At 43.8% G+C, this 23,054-nt stretch overlaps 1 protein-coding gene across 5 annotated transcripts in view; it reads right to left on the bottom strand.

The window, feature by feature from the left end:
* Positions 1-23,054, bottom strand: part of GRIA3 (glutamate ionotropic receptor AMPA type subunit 3) — a 1,128,422-nt gene that overhangs the window by 357,599 nt on the left and 747,769 nt on the right. For all 5 annotated transcript variants that reach the window (XR_014962259.1, XR_014962260.1, XM_085608118.1 and 2 more), the window contains exons 8-10: positions 14,443-14,547; positions 8,491-8,598; positions 7,861-8,067 (exon numbers count right to left, since the gene is read on the bottom strand). Coding sequence is in view for 3 of the 5 variants with exons in the window: in XM_085608118.1 (XP_085464244.1) it covers positions 7,861-8,067; positions 8,491-8,598; positions 14,443-14,547 (420 nt within the window). In the remaining 2 variants the exon portion in view is untranslated. The remainder of the gene's footprint in view (positions 1-7,860; positions 8,068-8,490; positions 8,599-14,442; positions 14,548-23,054) is intronic.

The raw sequence follows: 23,054 nt of genomic DNA, 5'->3' as shown, positions 1-23,054 counted from the left end.
CAAATAGTAATTTTACTTTCACTTCCTCTTTATGAATAGTGTTAATACGTATACCGCCATTGATACTGATTGATTTTTCCAATCATAAGTAAACTCCAGGCCCATGTGTGATCTCTGAATCACTTTAACCCTACCCACCTAGATTAATATTCTGCTCAGCTAAAAGGTTGCCCTCTAGTTCACTCAATAGTTTAGTCCTTGATGAATGGATATTGGTTGTCTAATGTCTCAGGAGGAGGTAATTACACAAGACCTAACATGAATAATAATAGGATTGAGGATGGACAGACAAGTGAACTAACCACTGTGATAGTATTTGATTCTTTTCTGGTACTCTTTGCTTTCACATTAAAACCACAATTTAATTGTCTTGTAGATTACCTACGTTTTCAACATTTCCTCAAAAACAAAATAGAGCGAGATATTACCAGACAAGGTACCTGTCCATTGGCTGTTGGGGTGGGTGCAAGAGGGAAAGAGATAGCTGAAGGGAGGGGTTTGCCTGTAATATATAGGTATTTTATACAAACAAGGGAACCCGAAAAATGGCTAAGGACCACGGGTATCAATTATATATGTAGAAAACAATGGTCCTGAGCAGACACTAAATTTTACATAAAATTAAATATAGACCACAATGTGTTACTATACACATCCGATGTCCAGCCGGACAGGGGATTTTTATTTTTCAGATACTAAAGGATATGGTCAAGGATAATGAAAACACAACATTTATCGTGGGGCACAATCCTGCACCCTACAGCATGGGGAACGTGCGGGGGAAAAAAGGGAATAACAATGCAGACAGTTTAGGACAAACAACAGTTACAAGTAGTAGTTACAAGTAGTAACCGGCTCAATGGCAGGCATTGAGCCGGTTACTACACAGCACATTGTTGCTGAGGACAGAGATCTCCATTGCTGTATCTCTAAGTTTTATAGAAACCTTAACTGCAAGCGACCAAGATACCCCTATGTCCTCAATTGGGGCGTTAAAAACCAGGCAAATGTTATAAATTTAGTCCTGAAGATGATCCCGTTAATCAATGAGCTTGGGATCGAAACGTCGACTTTTTAAAAATAGTGCCACAAATATCCATTGTGCTTACTCGTTGTGGTCTCTATTTTGTCAAACTTGCTACAACTTCATTTATGCCTGCAAGTTGCAACGGCTCTCAGTCTTTGCCTGTAACTGTTGTTTGTCCTAAACTGTCTGCATTGTTATTCCCTTTTTTCCCCCCGCACGTTCCCCATGCTGTAGGGTGCAGGATTGTGCCCCACGATAAATGTTGTGTTTTCATTATCCTTGACCATATCCTTTAGTATCTGAGAAATAAAAATCCCCTGTCCGGCTGGACATCGGATGTGTATAGTAACCCATTGTGGTCTATATTTAATTTTATGTAAAATTTAGTGTCTGCTCAGGACCATTGTTTTCTACATATGTAATATATAGGTAACATATTTATTGTAACAAAGCACCAAGGTCGCTTTCTTTACATTGAAACTGAGCTGGTGGGCACAGGTACTGTGTGAACTAGAGGTAGGTGTTTCATGTTTCATGTCAGCTGCGGGCACTGAACTACAATCTTGCATCAAATACCATGTGCTAGTTTTTAACCTGTCTATTTGGCATCTGTTTACTTTAAGAATAGCTTAGGATCCGTGTAGACAGCCTTATCCTTCTTTGTCATGTTATGTTATTTCTATTTGTTACATGTGCATCTCACCCATAGGGGTATGCAGGTGGTTTTAAACTAAGCTAGTTAGAACAGCCAAGTTTTAAGTTTCTTCATAAATTCTGATAGAGATCCTGCAGGACGAATAGGGAGGGGAAGCTTTTTCCAACCACTGGGAGTCAGGTCTGGAAAGGAGCGGCAGATGAAGAAAGAGTGAAAGATGCAAGATTGGAGAATGAGCAGGTGAGATGTGGAGTGAATTTGCCTGGAAGGAACATGGAAGTGTATGTGACTATTATTGTAGGAATTATTATTATTATTATTACAGCATTTATTGAGTGCATGGATATTCAAATCGGCTTCCAAGCGCTAGCCATCCCTGCTGGAGACCTGACCAATTAAGCAAACAAGTAGATTTTCAGATGCTTTGTAAAACTTAACAGTTTGTCATTAAGTCTCAGACTAATGGACAGGGACATACATAGTTTTGGGGCCAGGTATGCAAAAGAACGTCCGCTACCTCTGGCCCTCTTAATTCTTGGAACTGTGAGAAGGCCTAACTTAGTTGACCTGAGATCTCTGTTGGCCTTGTGAAGGTTGATAAAGTGATGAAGAATCTGTGGGCCTACTTTATGTTTGTCACGATGAGCAATACATAATGTCTTGAATGTAATTCTTTTGTTTATTGGCAGCCAACACAGTGTGTCAAACGCTGGGCTAGCTGACTCGAACCTGTGGACACCTAACAACATTTGTGCTGCTGCATTCTCTATGACCTGCTGCTTGTTAATCACTGAAAGTGGACTTCCTAAAAACAGAGAACTGCCATAATCCAGGTGCGATAGTATGAGTCCCTCTACCACTATTCTTCGTACCTCCACGGGGAGCTATTTGATCATTTTCTTCAATGCTCTGAGAAGGCCGAAGCACGTCACTGCAACCTTTTCCGATTGTAGCGCCATAGTAAGATGGCTGTCCAAAGGGACACAATCAGACTTTTCACTTCTGGTTTAGGGGATGGACGATCTCCTAAGGATGGAGGCCAGGTAAGTTAGTCTCATAAAGATAGGTTATTTCCAACTACCAAGACCTCTGTTTCCTCCCCATTTAGGAATGGCCAAGGTTGTAAAGTGATTTCTAGTTATAAGTCTCTTGTGGAAGAATGCTTATGGACAGGCAGCCAATCAAGATTACACAAGTGGGCAGTGATGGTAGTATGAGGATGCAGGTTGAGTGCAGGCCTGGGAGCTGTGTTCTGGACCAATTGAATAAGACACTTGAAAAGGCATGTCAAATTGCCAACATACATGATATTTCTGTAGTCTACTCAACTGATAATGAGTGCTTGGGTCATCATTTTTGCGTGTTTATGAGCAGCCATTTAAAACATTTCTGAGCATTTTGAGAGTGTTAAAGCAATGTGCAGACACCGCAGTGACTTAGTTCACCATAGGAAATTTATTATCAACACTGATGCCCAGGTTTCTGGTAGCTACTAAGGGCTGAGATGGAACAGAACAGGCAGAGCGAGTGGTAGGTTCCCTTACAATTGTGAAAATTCCTTAGTGGAATTGACACTTTCCTGGATCTAGGAAGTCAGGGAGAGGCATTTGGTTTGCCTCAGTATTAGTGATAATTACGGAAGTCTAACTTGAAGGTGCATTGATTGTGACTTTTATGGGAGCTGCACTGATTACGTTTTTACAATGGCATTTATGCTGCCTGAGGTCCTCTGTATACCAGTTAGTGTAGGGGGTAAGCATGTGGGGTGCACCATGATGTGGTGTGCGTTCGGTGTCATAGCTAGGCACTTTGCCGCCCGTGGCAGTTTCTGCCGTTGCAGCCCCACGGCTGTGCTGATGAGTAGGGGCGGAGGGTGCTAGCGATATTTCCTGTGTTTGCTGCCCCTGCGGCAAACTCATGTAAGAGCGGGGGGAGCTGCTGCCCCCCCAAAACTCGTGACGCCCGGGGCAGACCACCCCCCCTTGCTACCCAACTGTGTGTGCTGTTAATGGGGCAAGGGTTTTAGCTATATTTCAAAGTCAGGTGTTGAAGCCAGTGATGAAACTAAATAGTTTGATGGAAGGAAATGGAGGTAATTTGGTGTGTGTGCGTTGCAAATAGGGCTGACTGGCATTTGAGGGCTTCATCCTTTGACCCAGCTCTTGTTGCTGAAAGGATGACAGAGAAGAGGAAATAGTTGATGTGTAGCTATGAACAAGAGTAGGGTAGGACTTGGACGCCTTTTTATAAAAAGTGGGTGTTCTAACTAAATGTAGCCTGGGCTTCAGCACAGGAGATGGGGAGCGTGAACAATGCACTGCGGTGCTGATCCACTGTGGGGAGGCAACCCTGGACACCCCTAATACTCTTCCACCAGACACCAGTGCTGATACATCACCAGCAACACGTGATGTGGGTACCAGCAGACCCCGTTTCTAATCATCATCTCCGCGCCTGACGGACATGCAGCGCATTCAGGCACAACCCCACTACAGACCCACTTTTGATGTTTGAAGACACACCCTCCAGTTTGCTACCTCAATCCTGGTGGTCACCGACCCCAAGGTTGTTATCATAAATAGCCAACGGCAAGATGCTTTCAAAATTGACTATATTTGCAACCTACTCACTTCCAACCAGAAGTGGGTCTACAGAACCTATTTGCTACTAAAATATGAAAACTGTGCTGTAAAAAACATAATTAGGCCCTATTTTGTGCAACAAAAAATGGGGTTAGAATTCTTCCTACTCCCTCGAATCCCCGTAAAAGTTAGGGGGCCTGCTCACTTTGCTTGTTCTGTACAAGTCAGGGAAGATGACAAGCCCCATCAATTTTAAAGGTCACAATATCACACAAGCATTATAAATAATACCTTCACAATGGAAGTAAACGATAAATAGAATGGCACAGTGTAAGACAAAGAGAACAGGCAGAGTGAATGTGAGAAGTACCAGCAGAATGAGAAATGGAGAAAAGCAAAGCAGGATGGAGAGGTGTACAAGGATGAATTGAAAAAATAAGATCCCAGGGGATTGGAAAAGAAAGAAAAGTCACTGAGCGGGATGCAAGTGAACAGATTGAAAGAAGGAAAAGGGAGAAAGCCAAGTAAAGAAATGTGGGGAGTGAAAAATAAAATCAGTTTACTAGTTGAAAAAACCAAGTAAGAAAAATAAGATAAGACTGAAATAAGGTGAGCTGAAGGGGACACAGGCAAACGTGGAAAAAGATTAGTACCGCGATAGAGGGGATAAGAGGCATAGGAGTTAAAAAACATAAGAAAAACAGAGAGATTAATGTACAGAAGGGGGCGCACGTGATGTGTGAATACCAATGTTCTGTTGTCCAGTTTATTATCTTCAGTTATGGACAGCATGTTTACACTTTAGGATATGCTCTCTGCTCCTAGCAGTATCAGTGACTCCAAATCTATCTGGCATTGATTGTGAAAACAAATTAAAGCCTTATTCTCTTCCAAGCACATCTCCGTTTTTTTACATCTTCGCTGCATCTGTAGATACAATTAACTTTTATTACTGCCTTAGGAAACTGTTCTCGAGTTTAATTTACTATCAATAATTCCCAGCACTTTCTTGGAACCTACTGATTACATTTACATTCCTTGCACGCTATGGATAGGTTACATTATTCAAGGTGAATAATTTAGCATTTAGTTATATGAAGTTCGTGGAATTAAAGGTTACACATAACCAAGGCCATTACTTTGGAGTCATACATTTGTGCCTTAAAGTGCAGACAAAAACGTACTGAAAATCTTTTGGCCCTATTTTTTAGGTTTTTTTTTTGTCTGTAATGTGGATGCCTAATTTTAGTAGTTGGGTCGATTGAGAAGGGGGTGGGGTTTGTTCGAAGCCTGCTCTGCATTACTGGCATGCAACGCCACAATTAGGTTTACAGGCAAATATAAGGCCATTAGGTCTAGCTTTAACGTTTTATGTAAATTAGTTTATATGTATTGCATGCACAGTGCTCTTTACCACATTAAAGCATAAGGTGTTAGCATTGCCAACACTGGGAAACAAGTTGCTTTCTGCATAGAATGCACAAAGAAGATAAACAATTGGAAGTGAGAGATAGTGTGATGATCAATTAAAGTTTTCAGATGTAAACTAGTGCCTCCAATAAAGTGTAAAAATACACCGACTAGCCAATAGCATGAGGTGAGAAAGTAATACTCCAATGGATGAAGCCAAAGTCCATTCTGTGGATATGTGGAAGAACTGGTAACAGCAAGCAGCTGCACTGTCAAGCTAGACCTAAAAAATCAAAGCGATTCATTTTGACGTAACTTACCAATCTTGTGCTCTCGCCACATTAGCATGCACACTTCCTCCATGTACATTTTCTAATACCAATTATACGTAAATACTTGCAGGTGGGTTTCCCATTACGGCTCATCTTAGTGCTGCACCTTGGAACATCTGACTAACTGGCCAGTCATTGGCAGAGAGAAATAAATAACGCACTGTGTCGTATTACACCAGTTTCGAGTAATATCTCTGTTTGAGAAAATCTTCTCCATCATGTGTGTTGAGGTCATTCAAGGCCAGGATACCTGTCTAAGGTGATGAACACACATATCTTTGCAAGTTTGTTGGCAATTACAAGCTTTGGACAGCCACATCTCTACCTTGAATATAGTTGGAGAGACACTCCTATAAGTGACCAAAGTAAATCCCTACCCAGGGTTGGAATGGTAAGGAAAGATCCTAAAAACTGGTATGGTTGTAGGGAAAGGAGGTTCTCCATAAGGAAAAATATTTTCCCTGTGGAGAAGCAAACGAATGATGGGAAGTGTGAATGCGCTGGCAACATTTATGGAAGTAACTTTTAAATTCACAGCTTCTATAACTGTTCCCAGAATCTACTTCTGGCATAGCTTCCCAGGGATAGTTCTAGAAATCTCTGTGAAGATTAAAAATGTTTCAAGTTCACTCCAAATGTAGGTCTGCGCTGTTTTTAAAAAAAGTCTAACTTTTTAGGTCTGCTTACTGTTAACTTTAGGTATATGGAAGGCCTCAAAAAAGTACCATAGGACCTAGAGAGAGGTAGTGGGCTACAGCCAGCCCGCTTCAGCCATTGGCTTCCATTTCCTTTTCACAGTCAGGACCATGATGCCATTTCATGAATGATTACATTGTCACATTTGTGTTCCCATTAGAGTTCTTGATGGGGCTTCAAGTAGTGCTTTTGTTAGACTCGAGCCATTGTGTGCTCTTCAGAGTATTTTAATTGCGAGTTTATCGTTTTTGTTGTTCAGGAAATGCTGGCAGTTTGAATGCATTTTGTTGCCAAATACACAGCTCTGTTGACTTTACACATTCATTTATTATACATTGTTCTCAAGGTAGTTGTTGGACTTACAGCTTGTTTGTTCTCAAAGTAAAGCTTTTTTAAAGATGCAAAGAAAATACTAACTCTTTGTCAAAGTCCTGCCCAATGTACTGCAGAGCCTGACACATTTAGAACACAATCTTCACCACTCTTCATAGCACACCTCTGTGAGGGTAGACCTCAACTATAAGGTCCATGCGCCCTTTTCCATAGTGCCACATGTTCCAGTGTTTCAGTGTACACGGTCTGCTCTTTCAATGAGACAATGACCGAAACTATTTTTTATAAAGTGAGAAGAAGAATCATTTGTGATATTGCTTCGTCTAGTGTGGGTTTCTGATAATACATCCTATGGTTTGGTGTTGGAATTTTTAAAAGGGCCTAGGCTCTGAGATAAAAGGCACACTTGAACAAATTATACCAGCATGACATCCTTGTAACACTGCATGCTTTTATGAACAACCTCGACTGCTACAACTGCAAGCATTAAGACGTCACTACTCAAATGAAATAAGTTATTATGGTTGAGCAGCTGTGCCATTTTCTTGGAAAGGTGACTGGGAGATAGCACAACTACACTGTAATACGTTTTTAAAGAGAGATTACAGGCTTCCAAGTATTACAGTAATAGTCGATTCGCTGTTGCACATATAATAGGTCATCATAATCTGCATAAAATGCTAGGACGACCATAGTTCGCCACCAACACGAACAACATTTCAACAACTGTAAGTTCATCAGTTGATATTAAAATAAACATGTGTCCTCAATATTGGTTTATCACATTATCCATTTAATTATCTTTAGCTGTAACAAAACACTTACCCCGTAAACGAGCTCTCCCACCATGCCATTCCAAATCTTGGTCTCTGGATCTCGCGTGCCATACTTCCCGTCTTCCACAATTGATAACTTGTATTTTATCCTAACGTGCTTTGCTATTTCATAAGCCAGGTCTACGCAGTAGCCTTCGTAGCGGTCATTCCCTTCCAGCTGTTCGTGGTTTTTCTTTTTCATCACATACGGATTTTCCTTTGATAAAAGAAAGTGGAGATCAGAGAAGCCCATTAGTAAAACACACAGATGTAAAATGTGGGAAGTTGAAGGTGATGTTAGCTTTCATTAAAAGCACCCAGGTCTTTCTCTTGTTGTCAGATGTACACGAAATTAGCAGACTTTCAATTCAACATCAAATATTCCTAGCCATTAGAAAGGGTTGCCTGTGTCGTCTGATATCCTCAGATGAGTCACAAAGCCCCATTAAAGTATATCAAAGTCACAAATTAAATTATTAGCTGAAAGAAGCATTTATTGCAGCAAAAAAGGATATATCATTATGTGAGACAATCAATACTGTATTGAAATCCGAGGTACTGAGTTCACTTGTAATAGGTTCGCATTCATTCTAATGAAATAATGTGTGTTCCAGTTACAGTGGGCATTAGGTGTAGTTACCAGGATAGTAGTGACAACAATCGTCCTATTTTCAATCGACGAGGATTCGTTTGTTGGCTGTGGATCCACCGTGGACACAAACCGTTCATACTCATTCCAGTAACCAACCTAAAAAGTAAAGGTAAGTTATACATGGTATATAAATCTTAGGACTTAAGGCACTTTTCTATTTAAATCTATCAGGCATATTTAGTTTTTTACAATGACACTTTATTGCAATTATTCTTTAATATAATGTTAAAAAAGGCTATAGTTTTTATCAGTGCTTAATTTGTGTTGGTGGTTTCCTGTGCTCGACACCGGCAGTTAATTGTCAGCACTGACACTAGTGACAGTCCATCACATGATGGCGCTGTCTTTTTAATTTTGAGATGAGCACAAGCATGTTTATTAAGTCAATATACATTGAAAATGAATAAATAGCAGTCTCTCATGCATTTATTATAGCTTTATGTCGCCTGAAATAGTCTGAATTGTCAAACTAGTAGGAGTGCGATGGTTAAGTTTTATGTTGATACTGTCATTGGCAGTGCTGGCAAGATGTGGGTGATGCAGGCTGCAGTGGTCTTCCAAGAAGGGCCCTGGCACTTAATGTTCTACAGAGTAAGCAGTGGTTTTCATCAAAGTATTTGGTTGCCCTTTATAGTGACGGCAAACGATGTGATACATTAGAAAATCACACTACACTTTCACTATTTCAGGTCACTATTCAGTGGTGTTAAGAAATGATGCCTTTGAAATACTCTAATGTTTTCAAATAAGTAAATATGTGAAATTATTAATTGACCATAAATAAATGAAACACAAACACATGAAAAATAAACAAAAGGTAAACAATGTAGCAACATCCAGAGTAATAGTGTTCATACAAACGTGTAGGAACCACAAGTGGGTGAGGGGCCTCAATGCACCTACAGCAAGCTAACCCAGCTGTGCCTCATCGCTTGTCCGCCACCCCAGCAGCTCACAGGACAATACGCCTTTGCTTACTGAAACCATCAACAGCCATGAGAAATAGACACACTGTGAGCCTAGTCCATTGCTCATAGTATACCAACTACATTCTTCTTGCAGTGCCATCGTCCTATTCTTCCATGACTCATCAGAACAAGCATTAGCAAAGCCAATACTCTCATCGTATGGCTGCAAATGAGGACCCATTGGCTTTGCCAATGCTGGGCAGCATTGGCAAAAAGAGAGATAAAAATGCCTTTCTGCCGTTGTTGTGTAGCATTGGGCAAAAAAAGCACAATTATATATATGTATGCGTCATGACGTGGCTGTCATTTTCTTTCTTTACCCATTCAAGATGGCAGATGTCAATCTTGGAAGTGGTGAATATAAAACAAATTTTTGTATAGGAGTGGTATGGAAGCATATAGCTGCTGCCCAGCCCTCCTTAAAGGAGGGAAAAAAATAAAAAACATATCCCTGCAGGAATACTAGCAAGGCACCACAATCTAGTTGACATTCCAGGCAACCAACAAAATACTCAGTAGAAAAGGAACATTTGCCAGTGATAAATGCTATTGTATTGTGTGCGAGCAATCACATTGTCGTTCCTAAACCATGAGTAATCTATGCACTTCAAAAGTATGAAATGTACTGAGCAGCAAGAGGGGTGTAGTACACAAGGGAGATGCAAGTACATCTCACAGGATGCAGGGCCCTTGAGCAAATAGTGTCCAAATCGGATTGTATCAATTATAGTGATTTGCAATAAATATATTTATTGATGAGGTATGTCTTCAATTCCATCCAGAAATGGAGAAGAAAGTAAAATAATAAATCTGTTTTGGGAGAGAGTTTGGAATCCTGGGCATATAGCAGACAAATGATTCACGTCTGGTCTTCTGGCCTTCTTCATCTGACACATCTTGATCCCAAGCTTGGTGATATTTTTGATATGCGTGCTGCATTAACCATCAGGGATATATTACTTGGCTAGCAGGTAGGGCAGTGTGTTTAAGTTTACTGCCTTGAAGGTGATTTAACAGATATTCAATGGGATGCCAGTGGGAATGGAGAGCCAATAGAGTTCCTGAAGCAAAAAAAGTTAAGCAATCTTGAACAGTCAACAGCAGCAGGATGGTGAAGTATAACTTCAAATAACAGATTACCATATGGTGTTTATTGATTTTGGAAACCTCATCCTTGAAGAAACTGTTGAATGTGTTACAATTGTCAATGGCATGATATATGGGAAGGGTGTGTGGGATTGACATACTGTTTTTAAATGCTGATTATCTATCTTTTTTCTATTCCACTAGGTCAAGGTAATTATTAAAACATATAGAAAAAACGTGCAGAGTTTAAAGACTACATATACTCATTAAAAATGTGTTTTGTAAAATAAAGACATATTTGGTATCTCTATTTATAGACCGCTCCTAAATAATAACTGCAGCATCTCCAACTTTAACGCTGGAATCTTTAATATACAAGTCATTTTGAATTCATTATAGCAACAGCCTCTTCTGTTCTAATTAAATGCATCCTCCGTTGGAGTTGAATTTCTGTTGTATCAAGTGGTGCAGCCAGATAATATTGAGTCATACCTGTGTAGTCTTTGTTACCAGCTCCACCAGAAGGAACTTTAACATTCCACGGCCCAGTACTATTCTCCGCCAACTAGCCTTTATCTCAGTGTAGCAGTACTGCAGAGGACCTGTTCCTTTACTATGTAACCCATCATGACTGGCCTCGACAATACTACTAAATGCCGGTTGCACCCTCAACTGTTTGCAAGCTCTATTAACCACAACCATCACTCACAGCACAGTTAATAGCCATACGTTTCCACTTTCCAACTAATAGTGCCCCAACAAATAGGTGTCATAAACAGGTTTCCATGGCACTCAAAAATTTAAATAATCCCTGACATTACCCCCATATTAAAAAATATTTTTGCTATAATGACTGACAGCAGACATTCACACATTGAACATTTCAATGGGTTTGTGGTGAAAACGTGTCTCAACCCCACATCGTATCCATATGTGAAACCTAAAACCCAGTTATTGCTTTTAAATAAATTCACTGGATTATAGAAAGCGCACAAAAATCTATCGTGCAGGCACACACACAGATTTACAGCATATATGCCTGTGTGTGCCTGATGTATTAATGAAAACTGAGAAACTACACTGGAAGAAACCAAATTATGGAAAACCACTTTTAAGAACATGTATATGTTCCTTCCCCTAATAAAATGCAAGATCTCACTGGTATATAGCTGATATTGCCCCCTTTTCAATTTGTACTATAGGTACTTTGTACTCCTCAATAAAGATTCCTTTATTTTTGGTAATAGATTGAGACCCAGTACTTTTAGTCTTTTAGGGACACCATCTGGATCCGTGTTTTGCATTCCACATTGGATGCATCACCAACAACAGTAAAATCCCTCAGAAAAGCTCTGATTATTCTTGTCTTCCACATGGCCCTGAAAAAACAATTCTTTCTGGTCTAGAAACAGCTCCTTTGCTCTTTAACTACTGTCTTCATTTTCACTCTAGGACCCTGTTGGTCAATTTTTAGGTCGGCTTGCACGCAGTGTTATCTGCCTGTAAGACTTTGTGTTAGCACAACACACAACATCCAAGGGGCTTTTGGTCAGCCCTTTTAAACTGTTGGCATGTTTGGTGAATTCCCTATAGGCATTGGTTCCTGGATTTTCCATCACATTTTGTTATTGATCCATGGCATTTCTCAGATTTGTACATTGTCTGAAATTGTTTCTGCTACCATCAAGATGTCAATGCCCATTCATGTCAACATTATCTCTTTGGTGTAAAATCAACAGAGTAATTGCTCTTTTCAATAGAATCTGTTTAATTGCAGTGTAAAATCAAAGACCGACAGATCAAATGTGTATAATCCTAGCGTTCCTATTTCTGATGCACTGTTTGTGTACAAATTGTTTAAAGGTGTGGATATTGACGATATTTGAAACTTGCTTTGATTGTTTTTCTGATACTACATCAGGTGCAGAATACATAAGCAAACAGAAGAGAATGACATACAAGCAGCTCTCATTTAAATTACTAGAAGTTTTCACATGCACCATAAAATAAGAAAGGCCACATCCTCTAAGGCAGGCTTCTCCAACAAGTGGCTCATTAGCTAATGCTAGATGTTCAGCTAACTATAAGAAGTTCTCCTGTGTGCAACTAAGCTTACTAAATTAGAAACTTTTCACTGGTTGAATTAATATATTTATAGTAAAATTCAAGATGAAAAGTGTGTATTTTCAGAACTCATTAGCTGATGTTTCGAGAAAAAGGCAGAATTTTCAAAATATATTTACAGCAGATATTTTAGTGATAAATCATGAGGCACTGGGGCGATTTAATACTAATATTATTATCTTTGTGCCAGGGGCATTGCATCTGTGGCTGTTCTGTATTACCCACAAAGAGGCATTTCACTTTAACAAAGCCTTTTTAACATTAACATTACTGCTTGCAATCATGCCTGAGGAACTGAGGTGATTCCTGCTAGTAATCTTGCAAATGGTAGCAACTAATGTAATCTTGTGTGATGTTGTCACTGTTACAGAACTAAGAATATTAGTAGCTTGGGATAATTTTCATTGATCATAAGTAACTATTGTTACAGACAAGGTTGGAGTCCCCCGCTCTAAGGAGACAAAACAACACATACATTGAAAAAACTTCACGAGCTGCAGTTGGAAAACAAAATACTATCAAAAGAACCAAATATCATGAACACGACTTTCCTGGGCATCTCGTGGTGGCAAAGCCAACAGGTCTAGCTTAGAAATAAAGTGGTTCTTAATTGATTGGTGTGATCCAGTATGGAATATCTCAATAAATGGCAGATTATTGGGCGTTGCAGTGGGTGCATTGATTGAGCTACACACTCCCTCTGTCAGTCATTTATGCTTTTATGCAGCAGTTCATCCACTCATTGGTCATGCTTGTATTCACTCTGTTGCCCAACCCACAAGCACAATATCAACACCAATCAACGAAGAGGGAGTCTTAGTTATACCCCAGACATATTGTCTTCGCCAATGCTTGTTTTTAACGTGTTGTGTTTCCCATTTGCTGATTGTAAAGTGCATTGCTGAATCAGTGACGAATCTCGCTATGCCGTCATTTGTAACAAAAATTGAATAAGCAATTTCAAATATGCTCCGTAAATTAAACACTGGTACCTTCCATTCGGGGAAGGGATATGGGAGTGAGCTGTGAGCAGGGCTGGACTGGGAACCCATAGCAGCCATGGCAATTATGAGGGCCCAGCTAGTGTGAAGCACTGCTACTTCCTTTACTGGGGACCAATATTGCAGCACCACTGCAAAACCGGCCTGCAGTCACAAAAATGGCCCCCAAAGCTGCAAAACTGGCCTCCACCCTTCCAGCATCCCAGGGAAATGCCCGATGCCTGATATGGGCTGAGAGTGGGGCAAGTGCAGTCATGGCACAAGGTCTCCTTGATGTTCGAGCCCCAAAGCATCTAAATTACACGTACTGGATGCCACTTGACCTCTGACCCTCTATGGCACATATTAAATGCCAACACACAATCTTTGATCCCCATGACAGGCCAGTTATTGGAGCAAACACCCACAAACAAGGACTAAAGCGATCAGAAACTAAAGGCATGATTATTGCAAAAAGTAGGAAGGCAAGGGTCTTAAATTTCAGGGGTTGCGAAACAGCCCACAAGGACTGCGAGAAGCACCTTCCAGACAGAAATGGCTTGTCCCAGCGTCACTGTAGCTGGCCTGTAAATCCTTGTTTAGAATTATAGATGATGGAGAGTGGTGTTAAAGACAGATCAAAGGATGATCTCATATTGATGCATGTTCAATATTGCTGTGCTCTTAAAGTCTTTTAAATGACCTACCTACCCATTCAGGAACAATATTATCCACATTTCATAACATCTCATTAATTAAAAGTACATGGTTTTGGCACTTACTTTTCTTGCTTGGGCGGCTTTCATTTCATACACGTCAATCGTATAATTTGTTCGACGCCCATAGGTGTCAAATTGGATATTTCCGGTCATCCCTTGTACTTGCACCTTGAAGGTAAATTAAAATCAATAAAAAATGTAAACGTTTCTCACCCCATTTAAAGTGCCAGGCTAGACAGATATCATATTCGATTACATCGTCATATGATGCTTGCAATAAATGAAGTCGTTCGGCCAGTGTGTTTAGCAAATTAAACTACAGCTCAGTGCCTAATCATTAAACTGCAATGATGCACATGACAATCTCAGCGAAGGTATAGCATGTCACAAAGTTCAGCTACTTAAAAGTTTGATTGGAGAAAGGCATTTCTTGTATACCAATGATAAACATAACATACACTTTTAGGCATATTTGCTAAAATACATTTTTCACACAAAAATGATCTGGTATCTTGGAAATCATAGTTAACGTTTTAGAAAAATAGTATTGTACCTTGATGACTCATACAGGAGGAGAATTGGAACATTAAAAAATATTGGGAAATTAACCGTGTTAAGCTCTACAATATGCGTTCTATATGTGGCTTACACTTAGCATCGACATCCCCTAGCCACCTGCACACACAAAGACACCTGAATGAAATGGGTAATGGCTATGAGCACCATAGTGTTGGAGGAACTTTACTGCAGGTTTATAGAAAATTTAGTAGCCAAGGTAATTGGGTAACTTACGGGCGACTCACATTACCAGGCCCCAAAAAGAGGAAAAGACCAGAAGGCGACAGTATATAAGTCCTTCACTTTCTTTTTATGAACACTTTTTATTTCTATGTTTATTTGCTGTTTATGTACCAAAAAGTAATTTGTAGTCGTTAGCAACTGTCTACCACTTGGATATTGTTAGAAAAGTTCTTCTAATTCATGCAGAAAATTGATATAGGTATGTGTTAGAAGGTGGTTCTGACCATCTGAGCCGCCCGGATTTTTTGCTTTTGAACACCTATTTGTTGAGCTTTTACTGGGGAGAGAGCCTCATAAGTTGGGACTCACCCACATTGAACTCATGATGAAAGGAACTGCATGTGTATTTTACCGGTGTCCCCCTGGTGCAAGTAGGCCGCTGCGCTGCAGCCAGAGTAAGGGGCACCGGGCTGGTTACATGCAAACACGTGTACATGAGTGTGCACACGTGTACGGGCTGCGCAGGGGAGATTCCTGGCGTGCGCAGCCCAAGAGCAGCTACAAATTGAATGGTGTGGCAGGACTTATGCAGAACTGGGTGGTGACATGGAATAGGCTTTCTACAATGGGAAGAAACATTTGAGGGAAAGTCAGTGTGCTTTACTGTTTTTATTCCATTATTCTCCTATGAGGATGGGGAGAACATGGCTAGTTTGACTTTCCTAGGGCCTACAAATTCCAGACATGCACCAAAGTCCATGGTAACTTATGTGAGAAGAAGAATTCTGCAGAGTCCAAAGTCATATTTGTACTGCTTTTGGGCCATCCAGAAATGTTATGCTTCTCTGAGTCAGCTCATAACCAGGGCCTGGCTGGGACTGACCATGACAGGCTGAATTAATAACCTTCCTCCCCAAGCTGTAGCATCAGAGGCCCAGCCCTGCAGAACAAGCATTCCAAGGGCGAAGGCCTCCATTCCAAGAAGAAAAGATGGGTGGAGCTACAGGTTCACCCATCAGCAGCTGAAACCTGGTGCCAGGCACCAAGCTGCTCTCGAGAGAAGGCAGCGAGTGGGGAAGGGGGTTTCAGAGACCATGTGGCATGAGAATTTGAATTTGAATTTGAATTTAAAATTATTTATAAAGTGCACGTTCACCAGCGGTTTCATGGCGCTGCAACTAACAGATATCTGGGCGAGGGAAGCCGAAGCCGAGTTAAAAGGAAACAGAAACTGCTAATGAACTAGTTAAAAAATTTAGTAAACAAATGAGCTTTGAGTTGTTTCCGGAATTGCGGATAAAGAGTTAAGGCTCTAAGCTCAAGAGGCAGGGAGTTCCAGAAGAGTGGAGCAAATTTCGATCCTCCCCATTTCTTCCTCCGGAACCGCGGGACTGTGAGAAGGGATTGAGTGGATGAACGCAGTTCCCTGGAGGGAACATAGGGAAAGATCTCAGATGAGATAAAAGCCGGGGCCGTGCCCAGTCGTGCTTGGAAGGTGATGGAAGCAAGCTTAAACTGGACACGCGCGCGGACAGGGAGCCAATGTAGGGACTTGAGGAGGGGAGTGACGTGGTGAGACTTTGGTAGTTTAAACACCAGGCGCGCCGCCTGGTTTTGGATCTGCTGCAGACGCCTTAAGCTATATGCAGGTATACTTGCATATAAGGCGTTGCCGTAATCCAGGCGGGAGATGACCATTGCCAAGGTGATCAGTTTCAAAGCGTCAAAAGAAAAAAAATGGGACACCTTGCGTATAGTGCGCAGTGAAAGAAAAGAAGAAGAAACCACAGAACTAACCTGGGAGTGAAGGGTGAGTTGAGAATTGAGATTAATGCCTAATGTTTTTACTGAGGTAGAGGGGACAGGTGGAGAGCCTAGGGAAGGGGGCCAAAACAAGGAAGACCAGGGGCTGGATGAACCACCCGTCAACACCAGCTCAGTCTTGTCTGGGTTGAGTTTCAGATGGTTGTGGTTCATCCAGTCCCGGATATGAATCATGATAGATTGGAAGTTAAGAACAGAGGCAGGGGAAGAAGACAGATTAAAGACAAGTTGGAGGTCATCCGCATAATTAAATACGGTGACCTCCATTTGCTGCAGTGAGAAAATAAGAGGGGCGATGTAAAGATTAAACAAAAGAGGTGAAAGGGAGGAGCCTTGGGGGACCCGGCACTGAACTTTCCGAAAGTCCGCAGAAAAATCACCCAGGCGAACTGCCTGGGAGCGTTCCCTCAGGAAGGAGGATAACCATACCAGCGCGGTGCCCCCGATCCCCGCTGCCCTGACACGGGAAAGCAAGATGGTATGATCAACCGTGTCAAAAGCGGCTGAGAGATCGAGGAGAACCAAGGCCTGGGTCTGGTTAGTGTCCATTCCCTCCCTGAGGTTGTCGAGGACCGAGAGGACTACGGACTCCGTAGAGTGTGCGGGGCGGAATCCGGCCTGGCGGGGGGCAAGAACCCCGTACTTCTCCACAAAAGAGCTCAGAGCGCAGGTGACATGGCGCTCGAGCACTTTCGCCAAGAAAGGCAGGAGAGAGATGGGGCGAAAATTGGCAGGGACTGAGGGGTCTGCGCTCGGCTTCTTCAGGATGGGAACAATGACTGCTGTTTTGAGTGGATTGGGTACCACGCCCTGGGAGAGAGAACTATAGAGGAGGTGAAGGGGGGGTCTGGACAAGTAGTAAAGATGTGACTGAGGATGTGGGCAGGGCAGGGATCTAACGGAGAGCCGGATTTGACAAGGGGAATTATGGAGGTCAGGGATTCCTTGGTCAAGGAAGGGAAAGTAGTGAGTTGTCCCTTGGGGGGAGGACACTGGGGATCCACAAAGGTAGGAGAGGGGAGAGGGATATTGGCTTTAATAGTGGCTATTTTCTGAATGAAGAAATTGTTTAGGGAGTGACAGAGTTCCTGGGAAGGGGTGGGCTTCAGAGTGGTTCTGTCGGAGAATGCCAGGTTGTGCACAATCGAGAAGATTTCCCTCGATTGGTTCTCAGCTGCGAGGATTTTTGAAGAAAAATAGGTTGTTTTGGCCGCCAAGATAGCCTTTTTATATTGAGTCAGGATGTTAATGAACTCCAATCGCAGTGAGGGGCAGTAGTTTCTCCTCCAGGCCCGCTCCGCTTGACGTACCGCTAGTTTGGAGGCCTTAAGATCTTCATTAAACCACAGGTTGGCATCCTTCTCCCGCTTTGAGGTGACCCGTTTCAAAGGGGCAATAGAGTCGCAGCCTGAGGAGAGCCACTGTTCAATGGCCGTGAACTGGGAAAGGGTGGATAGACCTTGTAGGGAGGGGTAGGAGGTGGTGAGTAGGGTGGATACATTTTCAGGGTCTACTCGCCCCCAAGCGCGGACCCAGATGTTCTTAGGAAGTGGGGGCTTGGCCGGAGGATGTGTGGGAAGGGCAAATGAGATCAAATGATGGTCGGACCACGTACAAGGTGAGATGGATAGGGACTCTACGGGACAGTTCAAGGACCAAATCTGGTCTAGGATGTGACCCTTGACATGGGTAGGAGAGTGAATATGAGATGTGAAGTTAAGAGATTGAAGGGTGTCTGAAAATTCTTTTGAGGATGGGCATTCTGCGGGGTCTGAGGGCCAAAAATTAAAGTCACCCAGGAGCAAAATGGAGGAGTTGTTAACTGTGATCGTGGCCAAAACTTCCAGAAAATCGGGGAGAAACAATAAAGGGGATTGAGGGGGACGATAGGTAAGTATGCAAGTGAGGGGAGGTGTAATAGAGGTGGTACGGATAGCCAGGTACTCCGTAGTGGCAATATCTGGCAAGGAAAGAGTTTGAAAGGGGAGGTCAGTTCGGGCGATGACCGCAACACCGCCCCCAGCTCTACCATTATAGCGATCCGCACGTAGAGCGTAATATGGGGCTGGAGAGTGGCCAATAGAACGGGGAGGGAGTCATCGCAAAACCATGTTTCTGTTAAAAAAAGAAGATCTGGTGCATGAAGGTCTAGCAGCACCGATAGTTCATGCGAGTGGGCTACTGCAGACCGGGTGTTTAAGTAGTATACCGAAAGGGTTTTAGAGGATCCAGGGTTAACATCACCCACGGGGGGGTGAGGGGGAATGTGTTGAAGGGGAAGGATGGCGGGAGAAGGAGCAGGAGACAGGCCGAGAGAAGAAATGCGGGAACAGGTAGTGGCTGGTAAAGACCATGGGCCCTGGAGGCTGCGGAGTTGGGCGGGGGAATGGGTGATAAATTGGGCAGAGTGATGTGCCCCTAGCCCCGGACAGCCGTGGACGGGCGCAGACGGGCTTGCCTTAGGCGTGCCTTCGGCGCGCAATCGTCGCGCCCGCTGCGCCCGCTGCGCCCGCTGCGCCCGTCCGCTGCGCTTCCCGCCCATACACATTGTTTTATAGGGGCGTTTTAGAGGGAGTGGAGAAAAAAAAGGGGGCGTGGCCGGCGAAGTGGGCGGAGCTAGCTCGCTCGCTGTTCAGAACCCTGGACGACATCATTTTGAACAAACCCAGAGGCCTGGGCAGGAAGGAGGGAGCAGGGGCAGAGAGGTGATGTGTCGCTGTGTGATAGGGCAAACAGAGACTTCCTGCCAGCCCCCTTCCATTATTTAAAAAGAGTCTGCACAGGAAGAGGAGCTCTCTCTGGGGTGTGGTCTGCTGAAGATGACTGGTGCTGGAGCCTGGCACCATGGGCAGCTGGAAGGAAGAACCTCCAGACTGGCCCAGGACCCTGACTTGCGCCACAAGGGGAGACCAGGATCAGTGAGCAGAAGCCTGGGCCTCTGCGCAAGTACAAGAGAGGCCCAGGAGGAGAGCCAGGTGAGAGGCTGGCGCAGGGAGCCAGTGAAGACCGCTCCCTGCCGAATTCACCCTCCTGGAGACCAAGAGGGGAAAGAAAGTTCTCCCAGTGGCTTGGGAGCACCACCAGGAGCAAGAAGAGGCCAAAATGATAAAAACCGGCCGCCTGGGGGCTGAAATACGCCACCCAGAAGGTAGGCAACTTTTGACCTCTGAGAAGACTGATGACGAAGCGCGTGGGGCTCCGCCACCGGTCTCCAAAGTGCCGCTGGGGTGGGTCAGGTCCTGGGGGCAGCCCCCGGAAAAAGTCAAGTCGGGGAGCCCCGTCGCGCTCCCCATGAATACACCCAAAAGGGGTGCCAGGAGCCCAACCTGGCGCCTGGCGATGGTGCTAAAGAGGAGGGGGGTGTGCCGTCGCGCAATCCCCCTCACGGGAGAAACCAAGTCGGGACGCGACGATTCCCTGGGGCCCGGGATCTCAACCCCAGGCCCGAGGCACCAAAGCCAATCCGGGGAGCGCCGTCGTGCTCCCCATGAAGGTGACCCTGGGACCCCATCCCTGGGCCCCCGTAGTGAAGGAGAGGTGGTGGGAGTGCTGTCGCACTCTCCCGCGGTAGAGGGAAGGCGGGGGAGTGCCGTCGCACTCCCCCGAAGATCCACTGGAGCGGGGAAGCGGCCTCGCGTCTGCCCGCCGGATCGGGCAGACCAGAACAGGAGTGCTGGCTCCGGTGGCAGCACGCGAAAGTGCTGGCCAGTCAGGGAGCTGGCGGGAGCCACTGGGGGTGGGGTCCCTGAGCGGCTCTCCCCCCCCAGAAGGCCAGATGGGTCAACCGCATGGGAACGGGGACAAGAAGCTCGAAAGAGGTGCCAGGTGCCCGGGTGGGACAAGGCCCCTCAAAAAATACGAGGAGCAGCTGGGGCTGAACTCCCCGGGCTGCATAACTCACGGCAGGCAGGGGGTCCAGGTGGGACCCGGCCCCCCAATGATGGGCAGATGCGGCGTGAGCCCGCCAGCATGGTCAGTGCAGCTTTCCCCGAGCAGCGGGGGAGCCGCTACTACGATATGCACGGTGCCGGAGAACATCGCCCCATAATGCTTTGCAGGCCCGAGCCGGCCTGCAGGAAAACACCAGTTTTTATGCGTGTGGTGGCCCCAGGAGGACGGAGTTACCGCGACATGGGTGCCAAGGTGCAGGGGGAGCTGCAGAAGCAATGCAGTCTCCCCCCAGCACGAAGGATGAAAGTTACCCCCCTAAGTCTCATGGGGACTTAAAAGAATAACCCCTCAAGGACTCAGCCAGCAATCAACTTTCCTCTGGGCTGGAATATTTGTTCTACAGCTGGGGGGTGCCTTAAGGATTGTCTCCTTGTGTGGAAGGCTGTGCTGGGGATGTCTTGAGAAAGGCATCACCTGGAGGCGAAAAGGTGCAACTGCATGTGAAGTGCATTTACCAATGTTATTTCTTTTAGGGGGACTGGAAGTCACATGTGTAATATGAAGTACCTGTGTAAGGTGGAGTTATAAGTGAAGTGAAGTGGGATTAGGTTGACAGACATTCCTGCTAGGGTGTCTGGCTGTAAATGCTTAATCCTGTGATTTTACCTGTGGTGCCTTTTTAGAGGCTGTGATTGCAATGCGGTACAACTGTTATCAGCTATGAAAAGTACCCCATTTAAAGTGATGCCCAAACATGTATTCCTGCGTTAGGGGAAGATCAACCCAGACTGTTAGCCACTAAGATGTAGAGGTGCATACTGTATATGGTCAGTATAAAATGCTCAGTCAGGGTTATGTGTCCCCAGGGCAGGATTACCTATTTTTAATGCTTGTTGAGATGATGGGGTGGGTCGCCACTGGGATGGTACCAGTTGGCAAGGCCCTTGCTCCAGGTTGTGCCACTGCATTAGGGGGCAAGATGATGTGCATACATGGGAGTGGTGGTACTAGACCCCAACCCCTCCTGCGGGAGGGGTGGAGATGTTATGCAATGTCACAAAGTAATTCCAACAGCTTATGTATATTTGTAAATTGGTGCATAGCATTGAGTAGTGTGTGTCTAATAAATGTACTCTTACGTTTATAAAGTACAGACTGGGCAATCAATTATTGAGTGTTATTTCTGCGCACCTGTCATGACGATTACTAGCCTACACCCCCTCCCTTGAGTAAGCTTTAGACTGCTCTGCAACGCTACCCTCTGAGAGTCAAGCGCTACAATAGGGTGTTTGGTTCCCAGTGAAGGACAAATGTGACATGTTATTTGTGCAGGCCTCACAGATACTGCCTCGTTTTCCAACAGTATGGAATATATTTTGTGATGTTTTTCTTTAGTTCTTAACACAACATGCAATGATCCACTCTGATTTATAGAGTTAATCTTATGCAATATTGTCAAATCATATTTGCGCATCTCTCTGATGGACACATGCTATAGAAGTCCATGCTCTCGAAGTGGTCACGTTTGAGTCAGACACTGTCCAAATGCACATACAGAAAACCAGAGAAGAGCCTGATTCAAAGATGGCTGGCTAAGCAGATGAATGTTGCTATTGCACTTTTCAGGCAATGTCCCATAAGGTTGCTGAGCGGGCCTTACAGGGATCAAATAGGAATGTTGGTTGGTCAATACTCATACTAATATTGAAGAGCGTGGGACTGCTCTGTGGTGCCGGTGCCACTTTCCCTATTTATTTTAGTGTGGAGCAGTGGCCAGATTGGAATGAGGTTTGGAAAATATAAGAAACAGTTTTGATCATGCTATGGCAGATGGACTTGCAACATCTGTAAGACCTTGTAATCTAAAACAGCTATCTTGATGTTGTCTCTAAAAGCTACAGAAAGATGGCAGTGCAGATTTTTAGAAAGCTGTGTAACATGTTCAGAGAGAGAGACTTATTTTAGCATTGGAGCAGGTAATTGTTCACAGAATTGGGCCTTTAGTTTGGTCAGAATGAAATTTTGAATATTCCAAATTTTCTTAATTGAAATGGATTCACTTTTATACACAAGTCAGTTATTCATAGTTCTATTAGATGGAAACAGACTTACTCACACTACACTTATATATGGCAAAATGTTTGTTTGGCCGAACACATTCTTGCTTTAATTGCCCCAGCCCAATCAGGATTTAGACCCTAATATCATCAGCTAAAACA

This window comes from Triturus cristatus, chromosome 5_2 (assembly GCF_964204655.1).
Source record: "Triturus cristatus chromosome 5_2, aTriCri1.1, whole genome shotgun sequence".
Lineage (NCBI taxonomy): Eukaryota > Metazoa > Chordata > Amphibia > Caudata > Salamandridae > Triturus > Triturus cristatus.
Note: the sequence above shows the minus strand (reverse complement) of the source record. Positions and strands in the feature narration are given on the sequence as shown.